The following is a 13751-nucleotide window of genomic DNA, read 5'->3' on the forward strand; positions in this document are numbered from 1 at the left end:
TGTTGAGCAAAGTACTTTATTAATAAAGGCCATATTTATCTATAAACATGCAACTCATTGTGTCAAATATGGTTGAATGCTTTAAGATAGAACCACACACTAGATATTAAGTGAGACTAATTGTATACTCTAAGCATGCACATCAAAATGGGAATTAACTAGTTTTTAGGTTAAGAAGCAACCTTAATTTTAGCAAAATACATATTCAATGGCAATAGAGACCATTGATGAGATGACAAGCTTATGCCAAGGTAAAATTACTAGGAGGCTGGCAGCAATAGAGGTGTACAACAGTCATTGTGGGGCCAATTGGAAGCAGATGCTCAGAGAGAGAGTGGACTCAGCGGCGGGCAACAGTGGTCCAGCCGTCATCGTCGGTCTCTTCGTTGGTCTTCTTGGCGCGACCAGCGTTCTCTTTGTCTTTCTCCGAGCGCCAGGAGCTCTTCTCTCCGTCCGCTTCACGCTCACCCTCTCTGGGTCTGGGGGGAGCCGGACGTTCCTCTTTACGCACGTCACGCTTCTCGTCGCCGGCACGGCGCCAAGAGCCTCCTCCTGTGGGCAGAGAATCTGTCTCGTTAGGGGGTGGCATCTTAACTAAGTACTGTGTTTAAAAATACATCCTCCAGATTGGAAACACTGCCAGAGAACAGGGGTTACAGAAGTCTCATTTTTCAGGATATTGGCATGTATGAGTATTGCTGCATTAATAAGTTGATGCTTGATACTGGTTGACGCTTGCAATGAATACAGAGCTGGCTAAATGGTTTAAAAACAAACTTAATACCGAAATTTTAAAACATGTGCTAGTAAGGTAGGTTTGCAAAGGACTGAGCAGGCTCATCTTACCTTCTTCAGGCTCTCTGCTGGGTGGGGGACGGTCACGGTCATCCCTGCGCTCAGGTCGCTCTCGACGGATAGGAGGGCGATCCTCGCGGTCAGGCTCTTCCTGACGAGCAGAGTCTCTCCAGCTTTTCTTGGGCGCCTCATCATCAGCACCCGGCCTTCTCCAAGCACCACCACCACCACCCTCCTCCCTGAAAACAGAGGTCCCCGATTACGGCATATTTCTTTTAAATAAAAACACCTGTAAGATTAGTAAGCTTTCACGATATGAGTAAAACCATCCACCAGTTTAGGTGCACTCCTGATCATATAGTATTTGAGGCTCCACATCACAGTGGTGCTGTTTGTAGTCCACATACTGTGCATCTGACCTGGGTGGGCGCCGCTCAGGGAAGCGTTCGCTCTCCTGTTTTTCCTCTCTCTCGACCTCTTCGCCCTCCTTGCTGCTGCTACCTTCGCGGGGTGGACCCCAGCTCTCCTCGCGGGCCTTCTCCCTCTCACGCCAGCCACCACCTGAAGCAGACACCAGAGCAACTGCCCATGATCCAGCACAATGTGTAAGAAGAACTGGCAAAAGTTGCCACCACACAAACATTTACTATTAGAAGTTTATTAAATATTAATTAACACAATTATAGGAGAACAAGTACAAGGAAGCGGGCTTTCAACAACACAACACACTACACAAGAGAAACATGCAACCACATTCCAATTATCCATATTTGTGACAGATTAAACAGGAAACATCCATACCGGGCCGGCCAGCTGGCTTCCATGGCTTGTCGTCACGGGGCCCGCCCCTTTCGTCATCTCCTCCTCTCCTGGGGCCCCAGGTGTCATCATCAGCCCCGCGTCTGGGGGCCCTAGACTCGTCCGTGCCTCTGCGGGGGCCGTCGTCAAAGCCACGACGAGGACCTCGGTCTTCGTCAAAGCCACGCCTGGGGCCATCATCGAAGCCTCTGCGGGAGCGCGGTCCTCGTCCCCCCCCCTCCTAAGACCCCGGTCATCATCCCCAAAGGTTCTCCTTGGTGGACGGTCCTCGTCCATGCCTCTGCGCAGGGGGCGGTCGTCATCCCCAAAGCCCCTGCGTGGGGGTCCACGGTCGTCGGCTCCACCACGGCGAGGGCCGTCTCCTCCTCTCCTGGAGGGTGGCTCTCTGTCTTTGTCCTCGCCGCCATCGGCTCTCCAGTCCCTAGAGAGAGAAAGAACAGCATCATTATAGGACAGGTCACTTTCACCAGTGAACACAAAGTATTTTAAACCAGGGAAAATGCTTTAGATATGCAATCTGAATTAAATTCCACTCACTTATCTGGTACGGTGTCACTATAGAGAGTAATAAAAGATTTTTTTGACCAGTGAACAAAAAGTATTTTTAACCAGATGAAATGCTTCAAAAATACAGTCTGAATTAAGTCCCACTCACTTATCAGGCACAGGGCGACGCCTCTCTGATTCAACCTCAGTACGCCTCCTCCAACCTCCACCTCCCTCCTCCTTCTCAGCACCCCAGTCCTGGAGAGGAAAAGTGTACAACTTTCATTACCATTACATTACACACACAGCAAAAAAAGGAAAACGGACCCCTTTCAGGACCCCATCTTTCAAAGATGATTAGTAAAAATCCAAATAACTTCACAGATCTTCATTGTAAAGGGTTTAAACACGGTTTCCCATGCTTGTTCAATGAACCATAAACAATTAATGATCATGCACATGTGGAACAGTCGTTAAGAAACTTAGACAGTAGGCAATTAAGGTAGGACCCTAAAGAGGCCTTTCTACTGACTCTGGAAAAACACCAAAAGAAAGATGCCCAGGGTCCCTGCTCATCTGCATTAATGTGCCTTAGGTATGCTTCAAGGAGGCATGAGGACTGCAAATATGACCAGGGCAATACATTTCAATGTCTGTACTGTGAGACGCCTAAGACAGAACTACAGGGAGACAGGACAGACAGCTGATCGTCCTCACAGTGGCAGACCACATGTAACACCTGCAGGATCGGTACATCCGAACATCACACCTGCGGGACAGGTACAGGATGGAAACAACAACTGCCCAAGTTACACCAGGAACGCACAATCCCTCCATCAGTGCTCAGACTGTCTGCAATAGGCTGAGAGAGGCTGGACTGAGGGCTTGTAGGCCTTTTGTAAGGCAGGTCCTCACCAGACATCACCGGCAACAACGTCGCCTATGTGTATAAACCCACCGTCGCTGTACAAGACAGGACTGGCAAGAAAAATGTGCTTCACTGACGAGTCGCAGTTGTGTCTCACCAGGGGTGATGGTCAGATTCATGTTTATCGTCAAAGGAATGAGCGTTACACAGAGGCCTGTACTCTGGAGCGGGATCGACTTGGAGGTGGAGGGTCTGTCATGGTTGGGGCGGTGTGTCACAGCATCATCAGACTGAGCTTGTTGTCATTGTAGGCAATCTCAAAGCTGTGCGTTACAGGAAAGACATCCTCCTCCCTCATGTGGTACCCTTCCTGTAGGCTCACCCTGACATGAGCCTCCAGTATGACAATGCCACCAGCCATACTGCTCATTCTTTGCGTGATTTCCTGTAAGACAGGAATGTCTGTGTTCTGCCATGGCCAGAGAAGAGCCCGGATCTCAATTCCATTGAGCACGTCTGGGACCTGTTGGATCAGAGGGTGAGGGCTAGGGCCATTCCCCCCAGAAATGTCTGGGAGCTTGCAGGTCCCCTGGGTGAAAGAGTGGGGTAACATCTCACAGCAAGAACTGGCAAATCTGGTGCAGTCCATGAGGGGGAGATGCACTGCAGTACTTAATGCAGCTGGTGGCCACACCAGAAACTGACTGTTACTTATTTTGACCCACCCTTTGTTCAGGGATACATTTTTCCATTTCTGTTAGTCACATGTCTGTGGAACTTGTTCAGTTCATGTCTCAGTTGTTGAATCTTGTTATGGAGTACATTCATGTCCCACTTTCCACCCAAAATGTCAACAAACTTCACCTTTTACGTTGAGATGGCTGCCTGTGCTTCTCGCTCTCAGTTCGCCGGTGAAATAGAAGTGTATTTAATTTCATGTCGCTCTTTTGAGTGATCAATGAAGGAGAATCATCACTGAGCGAACAAAACTTGCTACATAAACCCATGTAGAAAAATTATAATTATTTTAACATCCCTCTAAAGTGAGCCATCTTCGACTCAACAGAAACTGAGCTGTGAGAAAGTGCTCTGGAGAAGATGTTGGCAAGAATGTGTAGTAGGCTACCTTCGCTTCTCCTCTGGGTTTCTCCTCAGACCTGGCAGGGGCCCTCATCTCCTCCTCCCTGCGGCGCTCACGCTCCTCGATCTCCTGCTGCCGGGCTCGCTGCTTCCTCTCCTGCTCCTCTAGTTTGCGCAGGCGCTCCTGGTACTCCGCCTCCTCTGCCTCGCGTGCTTCCTGCTCGATGCGCTCTCGCTCCTCGCGCTCTGCAACACCACGTGGAAAACATGTCGAGTCAGACAACAGGACACTGAAGACTAAAATGGGACACCCAGATGAACAAACACCAACCAGCACACTTGGACCCAAAATCTGTGCACACAACTTAAGTTTTTGCAGATATCTTCCATTGACATCAACTATTACCTACTATTATCTTTAAGAGGAACATCAGAGTTGACAAGATCTAAGATCATTTGACATCCATACTAGATACACCAAGTCTCCTCTGGGCCTGAGGTGTGACGTGAGGTACCTTTCTTGAGATGCTCCTCGTGGATGCGCTGGGCCTCCTCCTCCTTCTGGCGGTGGAAGGTGTTGCGACGGTCCTCCTTGCGGTGGATCTTCCTCTCCTCTAGACGCTTCTTCCTCTCCTCCACCAGACGCTCCTGGAACTGTTTCAGTTTTTCCTTGGATGGTAACAAGAACAAAAATATTGAGGTGTATTCTTAATAAAATACAAAAATGAAAATAACTCATGGTAGAACTCCATTGGCAATTAACACTTTTTTTAGGGGTTATTCCTGCTTTATTTGCAGCAACTGAAGCTCTTTAAAGTAAATATTCACCCATGTTGAATGTGACATTGTTTTTGTGCATCGCTGAGTGATGTTCTATCGATTCCCTGGGCCAATTCATGTTTATCTCCGATATTGCCGTTCAAGCAGGCAGAAATGCAGCCGGTTATGACGTAGCATTGAGATAAAGCTGCTCTCGCTACACTGGAAGTTAATAGGAACAGGACTTTTAGATTGCCAAAACATACATGTCAGATTTCAATACGGGCAGATGTCATAACGTGGGAGGGTGTCTTCTCTCGAATGAGCCAGTGAGCCATAATTGTAATCTATTAGCTTCCCAAAATGTAAGTAGGTATATGGAATATCTAGCTGTCCGTTCACACATTCTGATGGAATGGCTTGTCCTGCACTTTGTAAAAACACACAGTGCATTGAGTGAATGTTGGAAAAAGATCTTGGTTCCTTTCTAAACATAGCAATGTGAATGCAAAGAGGACTCGCACCACAAAATAGGTGAAGTGAACTGGCAAATGAGTTGCATCCTCAAAGGCAAGGGCAGCGTGAATACAAAGAGAACTGAGATATTCAGCTCTTTACCTCAGTTTAAAAGAGGGCTGAGATTGGTTCTTTTAAAGAGGACTGTATGTGAAAACACCTTAACACATTTCTCATATTTGTCATTCGTCATGCAATGGACTGACGACTGACAAATAGGAGAAATATGTTAGGGTGTTTCCACATAGTCTATTGTGATTGTCAGACTCCACTCTAAGGCATATAGATCTACAGGTTAATTTAAGTCTTGTAGACTTAAATTGATAGTGCAGTTTGTTTAGGCGATATTACAGCTAACTAGCTACTTCACATGCTAATAGTGACTTTAGTATTAAAGTGTAGCTATGTTCGCTAGCCCGCCCATATATAGCACTGCATTGTGGGTTTTGTAGTCGACCTGAGCTGCATCAGATTTCCACATTGCTACCAACCGTATAACGACAAAATGAAACATTTTTTCCCCACAAGAAATATTGTTCAGTGTTATGGGACACTTAAATTACAGGAATGAGTGGTTTTGCGTGGATTTTTCCTTTAATTCCATTGCCAATGGGCTTCTAGAGTCGGTGGTGTCATACAGATTTTATGACATTTTGTGGTATATGGCCAATATACCACGGCTAAGAGCTGTTCTTATGCGCAATGCCTGCATACAGCTCTTAGCCGTGGTTTATTGGCCATATACCACAAACCCCGAGGTGCCTTATTGCTATTATAAACTGGTTACCAATGTAAGTAGAACAGTAGACAGTTATTTGTCATACCCGTGGTATAACAGCTTTCAGCCAATCAGCATCCAGGAGCCAAACTACCCGGTTTAAAAATGGCATTTACCTCGTAGATGAAGCTTCGAGCATCTGTTATTTTGCCCACAAAGTTCTCCTTGTCCTCCATCATTCTGGACATCCTTTGCTTGTGCTCTAAGGCCCTCTCACGCTCCACCTTCATGTTGCTGATCTACAAAACAGATGGATCATAATCATTGACCATTGTGTAACAACAATATTTTAAAATTTCATCACAAAAAACATGGACCAGTCAGCCTGACAGTTTTGCATTGCTAGAGCATTCAGTTCGTGCTTGCCATCTACAATGGCTTTGTGAATGTTAAACACAAAAGGCATAGACTCTGAATAAATATATTGTCTTACCCTCTCCTCCTCTTGGAGCTCCCATAACTCCATGTCCTTGACACGCTGCTCCTCGTAGGCCTTCTTGATCAAGGGGATCTCCTCCAGACGTTTGGCCCTCTCAAAGTAGTCAATCTGCAAGGACCAGTCCACACATGAAACATTGAGCGAGTCATTTTCCCCCTAGTGGAGGTCTTTATGCATCACGTGTTTAACAGGCAAGACCAAAAACAAGGAATATACATTTGCTGAAATGTAAATGTCTTCACCTTTTTCTCCTGGTTCTTCAGGCGGTCCTGAAGCTCTCTCTTCTCCTTCTCAAGCTGCTCCACCTGTTTGGACATGATGAAGTCAGGGTCCAGGTCTTCAAGGTCCTGTGAAAAGAGAGGTTAAATAGTTCATTTCACCATTGTAGATCCACACTTAATTTCCAAAACTCATTCTAGATATAGATTTATATTCCAGACTCCGACATTGCTTGTTCTAACATTTCTTGTTCTTTTTACTTTTAGATTATGTGTGTATTGTATTGCTAGATATGGTTGCAATTTAAGCTAGAAATAAGCATTTTGCTGACCTGCAATAACACCTGCAAAATTGTATACGTGATCAATAAACTTTGATTTCAGATGTTATCTATACTCAACAAAAATAAATGCAACAATTTCAAAGATTTTACTGAGTTAGAGTTCATAAAGAAATCAGTCAATTGTAATAAATTCATTAGGCCCTTATCTACGGATTTCACATGACTGGGAATACAGCTATGCATCTGTTGGTCACATAAACCTTTTACAAAAAAGGTAGGGCGCGGCTCAGAAAACCAGTCAGTATTTGGTGTGACCGCCATTTGCCTCATGCAGCGCAACATCTCTTTCAGAGTTGATCAAGAGGTTGACTGTGGCCTGTGGAATGACGTCCCACTCCTCTTTAATGGCTGTGAAAAGTTGCTGGATATTGACGAGAACTGGAACACACGGTCTACACGTTGATCCAGAACATCACAAACATGCTCAATTGCGTGACATGGCTGGTGAGTATGCAGGTCATGGAAGAACTGGGACATTTTCTGCTTCCAGGAATTGTGTACAGATCCTTGCGACATGGGCCGTGCATTATCATGCTGAAATATGAGGTGATGGCGGTGGATGAATGTCATGACAATGGACCTCAGGATCTCGTCACAGCGTCTCTGTGCATTCAAATTGCCATTGATAAAATGCAATTGTGTTCATTGTCCGTAGCTTGTGCCTGCCTGCTCACACCATAACCCGATCACCACTATGGGGCACTCTGTTCACAACGTTGACATCAGCAAACCGCTCGCCCACACGAAGCCATACACGTAGACCACATGTATGGCTTCGTGTGGGTGAGCGGTTTGCGGTTGTGAGGGCAACTGCCAAATTCTCTAAAACGTTATGGTAGAGAAGTTACCATTCTCTGGCGCAACAGCTCTGGTGGACATTCCTGCAGTCAGTATGCCAATTGCATGCACCCTCAAAACATCTATGGCATTGTGTTGTGTGACAAAACTGCACACTTTTGTGGCCTTTTATTGTCCACAGCACAAGGTGTGTCAGGTGGATTGATTATCTTGGCAAAGGAGACTTTCTCACCAATAGGGATCTAAATAAATTTGGGCACAAAATTTGAGAAATAAGCTTTGTGTGTCTATGGAACATTTCTGGGATCTTTGATTTCAGCAAATGAAAATGGGACCAACAATTTACATGTTGAGTTTACATAATTTTTTGTTCGGTGTACATTCCAGGCAAACACTTACGGTACTGATAAGGGTTTCACCCATTGGGAAGAAAACTTGTCTTAACGTTGATCTCAATGTGGTCTTTTCATTTTTAACAAAGCATTCTGTTGGACAGGTGTCAAGAGTGTACAGCTTAGTTGAGCTTGTGTGTAGTTTACCTCTATATCGATGTCTTTGAAGGCCTTGGCTCCCAGTTCGGTCTTCTTTATCTGCTCCAGCCGCTCGCGCACTGTCTTTTTCTTGATCTGCTCGTGCTCCTGCATGATGCGCTCCTTCTCGCGCTCCTTGGCCTCCTGGCGAAGGCGCTCCTCCTCTGCCTTGCGCACCTTCTGCAGCTCCGCCTCGCGCTGCTCCAGCTCCTCTTTCTCCCGCTGGATGTTGAGGTTCTCCAGGCGCTCCTTGCGCTCCTCGATGGTCTGCCGGCGGGCCAGGATGCGCTGGTGCTCCTTGCGGCCGTTCTTCAGGTAGGCGGTGATGGCTAGCTGGCTCTGCTCCTCACGCTCTTTCTGGAAATGGTGGACAAAGAGGGTAGAAGAGTGAGAGATGGGGATAGGTTTGTTAGAGCGAGAATGAGGAGGAGCAATAAAGATTGATACTGCGTGAAACCCCTATTCATGCACAATGTGAATTGGTGGTGTGTGTGTGTGTATGCACAGAACAATACATATGTATTGGCCCAAAATGTTACATTTTCAAAATGCCTTAAAATAGCTTATAATAATTTATGGAATGCACAATGGGATGATGGAATAGAAAGCATGTTTTGATATTTTATCAGGGAGGACAGCGACGTTGTCTACTTTTTTTTAGGGCTAGCAGTGCATGTACAAATGCCATCTCGATGGGAGGCTGTACTCACCAGCATGGACGCAGGCTTGATGACCTGGATTGCTTTGGCCAAGGAAGACGACATTGCTGTCAGCTGGTTCCTGATCTGGGCAGAGGGCATGTTCTGCAAGAACGGCCCCACAGGAGAGTCCTCTTTGGTCGAGTAATTCAGGTCCGAGCCAAAGCTCAGGTTCCGAGTGGTATGGTCAATTCGAACCTAGAAAAAGACATTTCAAAAAGATGAAGTGTGCCATTCTGTGTAACAAACAGAAGTGTGTTAATAATTTAGTTGTGGAAATACTGACTAAATTCAAAGTGTGTAGGTATGAAAAACCTATGTATTTAGGTGAAAAACCAACTTGGGTCTTTGTGCAAAATTGTACAGAGAATATTATTGACAAATCCACGTCCAGTACTCTACCTGCAGATCGCAGTGTCGGGCAGCATCCACAATGGAGCGCTCCAATTGGAAGGGATCCACAAATGGAACCAGGGAGGCCAGACGGTTGAACTCAATGCTTTGATAGATCTGAGCCACCTAATATCCCATTAAAATAAAACAGTGTTCAGTGACTAGTTAATAGGACCACAATTAGCATATTGTAACAATCAATGAAATCATGCATTCCACATGATAGCAGGGATGGGTAACATCCTGAGGCTTGAGAGACACGTCGGGATATTCTTTTGACCGTTTGTTAGTCAATTTGTTTTGAATAATAATCAATGCGTCCTGTAAAAAGGAGTTATTTAAAAATACAGTCGGTAGATTAAAACATTAACATAGTTTCTATCAGAATTTAGATGTTCAAATGTAGTTTAATCCACTTTTTATTTTATTATTACTAAATCCACCGTGGGTGGTATTTAAATCTGCTCGCGGGCCTCCTAGTGCCCATCCCTGCAAAATAGAGTTACAAGGATATCAGTTATCGTTTAAGAGATTGCTCACTTACAATTGTAATAGTCTGTCAATCTAAAATGAGCAATAAGTCACCTGCTGCAGCAGCCTGAGGATGGTGTTACTCTGCAGGTGGGGAACATATTGCTGGAGGTCCGCCTCCTTCTCAGACTGGTCTCTCACCCAGTTCAACACCTAAGAGGAAAGTCAATACCACAGATGAAGAAAAACAAAAATGGTAAATGAAATCAGCCATGACACAAATTACTGTAATTTCAGGAATTATATGTGTATGTATTTTATATTGTTTTTTGGACCGTTGCAAGTCAAATTGCCCAATGTTGCGACATTGTAACTTGTCTGAATTCAAATGTTACCTTTGTTACTCTTCCGCTCAGCTTCAGTGGGTGGAAGTCCATCTCCAGCCAATTGTACAGCTCCTTCACTTCAGGTACAATGTACTGCAGCAAGTTGAACCGAACCTAAAGGGGAAACATTACATGCACATATCACCGTGAACAACCCCTGACAAAAGGACAACTAAAAAAAAAGAAACAGCAGTTAGTTAAACTTTCTCTGACTTCTCTAGGGGTGAAAACCAAGTCAGCCTATTTTAGGACCCGGGTCACAAGCTAACGGCATGCAAGTAAATCTCAGCAATGGAAAAACAAGTGTTTATTTGAATTGTTCATTATGTAGTAAACAAATGCATCTTCATGGGTAGTTCACAGGGCTAAAACAAGTTCAGCACTAGAATACAAACTCCTAACACTGACATATGGGACATACTGTTACCGGTCTGCTCACAAACATAAAGCTATGGTTATTTCTGTAGTCTGTTCCATGCATGTGGGTATATACCATGTCATTGATGAGGCTCTGGCGGGTTGGTGGGGACTGCAGGCCCAGTAGTGTGGCCAGCCTACGGTGTTTCTCCACGATTATGCCGTCCATGTCCAACAGGCGGGCAATATCTGTGCGTTCTGGGGTGATGGGAATGGACAGGGTGGCCAGGAGGACCCTTGTGGACATCCTGAGGGAGAGAGAGGAGAGCTGTGAGCAACTGCCTGACTGGCAACCTTGGATCTACCCATCAACAAACATTGATGACAAAAAGCACATTAACATGAAGAGGAAGGGGGCAGTGTCCTGTAAAAAAAGGCTCTGATTAGTTGCAAATGAGGCAGAGGTGTGAGGGTGACTGATGGACAGGTGATTAAGGTGAGAGAGAAACCATAAGTCTGGTTGATGAAAAGTTTGACAATTGTTTTGTTGTTGTTAAGGGAATGGCCATTCAAGTAATTATTTTTGCCACACATTCCAGACTGGTCAGGACTGGGCTTCCATACCTCTGCATCTCTTCCTGGGTGAGGTTCTTGCGCATCTCCCTGGAAAGATGGTAGAGGCGATGGAGGGTGCAGGCGTGGAACAGGGCATTCCCAGACTTCCAAAACACAGTGGACACCTTGTTGTAGTAGTTGGCCATAAGTTGAGGCTTGGGGGGCTTCTTGGAAAGGGCGAAGAGACCATGGATGTCTTCCACAGCCTTGAAAGCTTCCTGTAAAAATCAAAATTCATAACACATACAAATCAATGTTCATAATAAAATGTAGATAAAATTGCCTGCTGAAGAAAACAAAAATGGGCAATAGAAATATTTGAGATGCAACATTGTTACAACTAAACATGGCAAGCTAATCATATTTGACATACCTGCCAGAGCTCCATGGCAATGGCACTGTCCAGTTGCACCAGGCGTGTCTCCAGGTGCATAGACTGGCTCTCAGGGTTGTTCAGGTTGATGGCTGTGCTCTGGTTGTGGTGGCGCTGGATCTGACCCAGGTGCATGCGCAGATTGTCACAAAGCTTCCGGAACTCTGCCTTACGGGTGTACTGAAGGCAGAACTTGAAAGCTGTGGAGTACATTAGGATAAGGAGCAATAAATTGATTATGGTGCCAGAAAAGGTGAGTAAAACCTAAACACTTATGCATCTCAATTTGCTGTGAAAATTTGTATAATTATTTTCACTCCCTGACTATCCACTGACAAATTGAGTGAATGTAGTTGCCTACCCGGATGTACATCAGGTTAAAAGTTTAGATTGTGCTCACCTTGTTGGGCAATGTCATGGTAGAGGCGCTCCACCTTGGAGTTGTTACGCAGCAAGTCCAGGCATTGGCGGTAGGATTCCCACAGAAATTTCACCCAGGGAGTGAGCAGCAGACGGTCTGTACGATCCTGGGTGTCTTCACCACTCACAGCGCTCAGAAGTACACTAGGATCACACAAGGTAGTCAAGTCATATTTGAGCTCATCATCACTGTGCACACATCACCACCATGCTAATGGTTTACAGCAGAGGTGAAGCACAATAGTTATCGTGATTACAGCTATTAAAAATGTGGTAACAATCAAGTTTACGGATAGTGTAATATATCTGAAATCTAGTATCAGCCCATTACACTGGAAAAAGTTTTCAATGGACCCATACCTCAAAGTTAAATAAAAGGTTCCTAGTTAAATAAAAGGTTAAATACCTCTCAGGAGTCTGGATGTTGTCAAGATCCTCAATGTCCAGGACCATCTGCTGCGACTCCCCCTTGGCTGTCTCCGTCTTCTCCTCGGCCAACTTCAGGTAGGCTCGAACCACATCCTCGAGGGATTTGATGTTCACCTACAGAACAAAATAGAGGGTCATACTTAACTCCGGCAGGCGAGTGACTTTTGTAGGATCAATAGTATGCCAGGTGTACGCTTGTCCAAGAGAGGGCTTGGTGTGCTGACCTGCTGGCAGATGTTCTTGTACTGGTATAGGCCCTCCTTGGCCAGGTGGCTCTTGCGCAGGTCCACGCAGAGCTCCAGGTACTTGAGCATGATGGGCTCGTGGATCTTCTGCCATGTTCGATGCTTTTTGCTCTTAATGACATCGTACAAAACATCCAAAGCTGGCTGCTTTTTGCCCACCTCCAAAAATTCTGTAAAAACATAGCACATTACATGAAAAAGGATGGAAAAAAATGTTCTGAAGGTGAAACCGTTGCTGCAATATAACTTTCATGCACAAAGGACACCTACTAGATTAAAAATATCGGAGTCCGGTTTCCCCGACATCGCTGGAATTTAGGCTTACGAGTGTTTTAACGATGCATCTTTCCTACAACAGCCGAAGATGCAACGAGAGAACATTGCTACGGGCATCATTGAGGCATGTGTCGATATTGATATGATCGAAAGGCAGTCCGCCCATCTCTCAGAAGAGCTTTCACCATTCAAATCCTACCTTGATATTATAATTATTCCACAATAATGACAGATCAGCTCCTAGAAAGATATCACTTGCGGCCGCAAATATTGAGACAGCTTATTTTAATGCTTACCCTATAATAACGTACTTAATCATGATTTGGCACATCATTAAATATATTGAGGCAGAAATTACAGACAGTAACCAAATAAAACAACATTGAATTAACATGAAATTGATTTCAATATCATTGAAATAACAGTATATGGGCCTAGATATCCTATAATTTAGTTAGGCTATTTATATTTGAAAGCAGTCATCTCAGCTCTCATTTGAAGCATCTTTTTATCCTTTGCTTGTTTATAACAACCGCAGACATGGGCAACTTTGGAATTGTAGTCAACTTCGTGAAGTTATCTATGGTCAGAGACAGATAAACATCTTGATTCTGTTTTGTGGACGTCTGTGTATAAAGTGACGCGGCAGGGGGGACAA

General features: G+C 45.0%; 1 protein-coding gene across 1 annotated transcript in view; it reads right to left on the reverse strand.

Moving 5' to 3' along the window:
• The window catches only part of LOC124038119 (eukaryotic translation initiation factor 3 subunit A-like), a 15069-nt gene continuing 1318 nt past the window's right edge, over window positions 1–13751 (reverse strand). The window contains 22 exon segments of the mRNA XM_046353600.1: window positions 1–552; window positions 847–1034; window positions 1215–1356; window positions 1597–1806; window positions 1809–2035; window positions 2270–2358; window positions 4095–4294; window positions 4564–4717; window positions 6218–6340; window positions 6535–6648; window positions 6783–6887; window positions 8440–8787; window positions 9141–9326; window positions 9531–9647; window positions 10107–10205; window positions 10388–10492; window positions 10872–11043; window positions 11360–11568; window positions 11724–11923; window positions 12124–12287; window positions 12550–12686; window positions 12797–12987. Coding sequence (XP_046209556.1) covers window positions 341–552; window positions 847–1034; window positions 1215–1356; window positions 1597–1806; window positions 1809–2035; window positions 2270–2358; window positions 4095–4294; window positions 4564–4717; window positions 6218–6340; window positions 6535–6648; window positions 6783–6887; window positions 8440–8787; window positions 9141–9326; window positions 9531–9647; window positions 10107–10205; window positions 10388–10492; window positions 10872–11043; window positions 11360–11568; window positions 11724–11923; window positions 12124–12287; window positions 12550–12686; window positions 12797–12987 — 3692 coding nt within the window. The 3' untranslated portion in view covers window positions 1–340.

Source organism: Oncorhynchus gorbuscha, linkage group LG06, assembly GCF_021184085.1.
Source record: "Oncorhynchus gorbuscha isolate QuinsamMale2020 ecotype Even-year linkage group LG06, OgorEven_v1.0, whole genome shotgun sequence".
Lineage (NCBI taxonomy): Eukaryota > Metazoa > Chordata > Actinopteri > Salmoniformes > Salmonidae > Oncorhynchus > Oncorhynchus gorbuscha.